At 29.5% G+C, this 2,305-nt stretch overlaps 1 protein-coding gene across 1 annotated transcript in view; it reads right to left on the bottom strand.

Moving 5' to 3' along the window:
• Positions 1-2,155: 2,155 nt before the first annotated feature.
• The window catches only part of LOC106101775, a 6,128-nt gene continuing 5,978 nt past the window's right edge, over positions 2,156-2,305 (bottom strand). The window contains exon 9 of the mRNA XM_013281110.1: positions 2,156-2,196. Coding sequence (XP_013136564.1) covers positions 2,156-2,196 — 41 coding nt within the window. The remainder of the gene's footprint in view (positions 2,197-2,305) is intronic.

Raw genomic sequence — 2,305 nt, 5'->3', positions numbered from 1 at the left:
AACAGCTAGTAGTTTATAATTTTATATAACTAACTGGCTGTTTCCATTGGGCTTTATACATATGAAATTATAAATAAATAAAACACTAATTATTGACCAAAAAAAATTATAAAAAAAATTACAGAAATAAAAATTTTAAAAAAAAATTTATAATTTATTATGTTATTTACATTTGTATACCTTTCAAATGTACAAATGACAATGAAGGGCTGTTGGCATTGGCAGAAACCTTATAACTTTGCTTATAATTTTTGTCGCTTTCTATTATACATGAAAAACACTTTCTTTACACTTTTAATTTACAGGTGGGTCTATCCTGGCATCCATCGGTTCGTTCCAGCAAATGTGGATCTCCTCCCAGGAGTATGATGAGGGAGGCAAGGGTCAGCTGGAGAGGAAGTGTCCCTAGTGTTTACGAACTTTAGTGTTTTGTGCCGGACTGTGTTTATATATTTAAACATGTATTAGTGATATTTTCATACATTAGAAAACAGACAATACAAGTGTCGTGACAATGGAATATGGTAAGATTTTAATTTTTTATCAGCCTGAGGCTTAAGGCAGGGGTGACGAGCCTTCACAATGTGCTATTTAACTAAACTCTTTATTATTATCATATCTTTATTTTCTTATTTTTATATAGAAAGCATTTTACATGGTTTTTCTAAAAAAAAATTAAAACATATGTAAAAAAAAGAAGTCCACCGGCTGCGGAATCCGATGACTCAAGCATAACATAACTAAAATAATTATCAATACAACCAATTCAATGTATTGATTTTTTTTTTCCAATTACATTAAGAGGTACCATCTTTTGACTGCATTGTCACTTCCTTCAGGTGGGATTTTGGTCAAGCACTAGCTTAACAATTAAAAAACAAAAAAACGATAACTTACATTCACTTTTCACATACCTTCTTGATTTTGTAGTGCATAATAGATTTTTGTAATCAAGAATGGGTCTAAAATATTGTTTCTCATGCAAATAGTTTGCCACCCCTGCCCTAATTCAAATAAGACCATATTAATATTTCTTCCCCCTTAAGACTTAGGTTGGCGACGCCTTGTATAAAATCTCGATTTGAGTAATTTGTAAAACATATTCAGGTTATTGCAAATAAAATTTAACATTTTAAAGAACATGCAGTTAAAATGTTGATATTTTATTTTCGAAAACCTTAATGTGCTTTTTTAGGCAACAATTGATTAAAAAGAACTGTAAACAATGTGAATTTATATATTTTTTAATGTTCAATTTTCCATTGCCAAATGTAAAATTTTAATTATTGAAATAGATAAGTGTAACTGATAAGTATAATTTTACTTTAGAATAACTAAAGAAAAATAACATCAGATTATGTAATAATAAAATATTTTGACTGCAAATGATTTTTATTTTAAACCTATCTTACTAATATTGTAAATACAAAGTTGATGGATAGATGTTCATTAGTTTGTAGCCTAAACTGCTGAACGGATCTCGACGAAATTCGGCATAGATGTTGAGGATAGTCTAGAAAAACATAGACTACTCATTTTTTTTTATTTGACGCGGGTAAAAGCTAGTACTTATATATAGTGGGAAAAAAAAACAAGGATTTTAAAAATAAAAGTTTTTATTTAACACAGTTTTTGCATCCATTAATTACAACTCCAAAGTGCAAAATATTTTTTTCTATTTTCATTTCTAAAGAAATTTTATTTAAAAAAAAAAAACTTTTAATTACAGTAGTTATTTATATGGAATTATATTTACAGTTGCTTAAGTATGATTACTTTGATAATGAACACCCAAAATGTACTTTTGACATGATTTTATTTAAAAATTCTAAGTGAAAAAAAAACTAAAAGCGCTAAATTTGAACAATACCAGTTAAATTTCATTAAATAGGCAGAAATTTAGATCAAAAAACAATCCAAGCCTTACGAATAAAGTGGAACATGGCCAGATTACCCAACTATATGCACTTAGCAGTTGGTTATGTCTGGTTCACACTTAACCAATACAGTACAGTACACTGGCATTGAATTATTTAAATTATGCCAGTCTGATAAGTTAAGAAGAAAATTAGTACCACGCTGTAGAATTGGGGCAACACTAGATTGGCATATACGTCACATCTCTGACAGCTGTCAATGTCTTTAAATTTGCGCGTTATTCTGGCGAGTCCTCTAGTTCAGTTAAATAAACATCGCCTAATTACAATTATATTGTTTTAAAAATATCTTAAAAGTGGTAGTGCCCGCTTTAACATGTTAGCACTGCAGGGCACGCCCCCAGTAATACCACGACCACACAGAAGAC

The sequence above is a fragment of the Papilio polytes genome, unplaced genomic scaffold (assembly GCF_000836215.1).
Source record: "Papilio polytes unplaced genomic scaffold, Ppol_1.0 DF823935.1, whole genome shotgun sequence".
Lineage (NCBI taxonomy): Eukaryota > Metazoa > Arthropoda > Insecta > Lepidoptera > Papilionidae > Papilio > Papilio polytes.
This window is presented reverse-complemented; position numbering and strand designations above follow the sequence as displayed.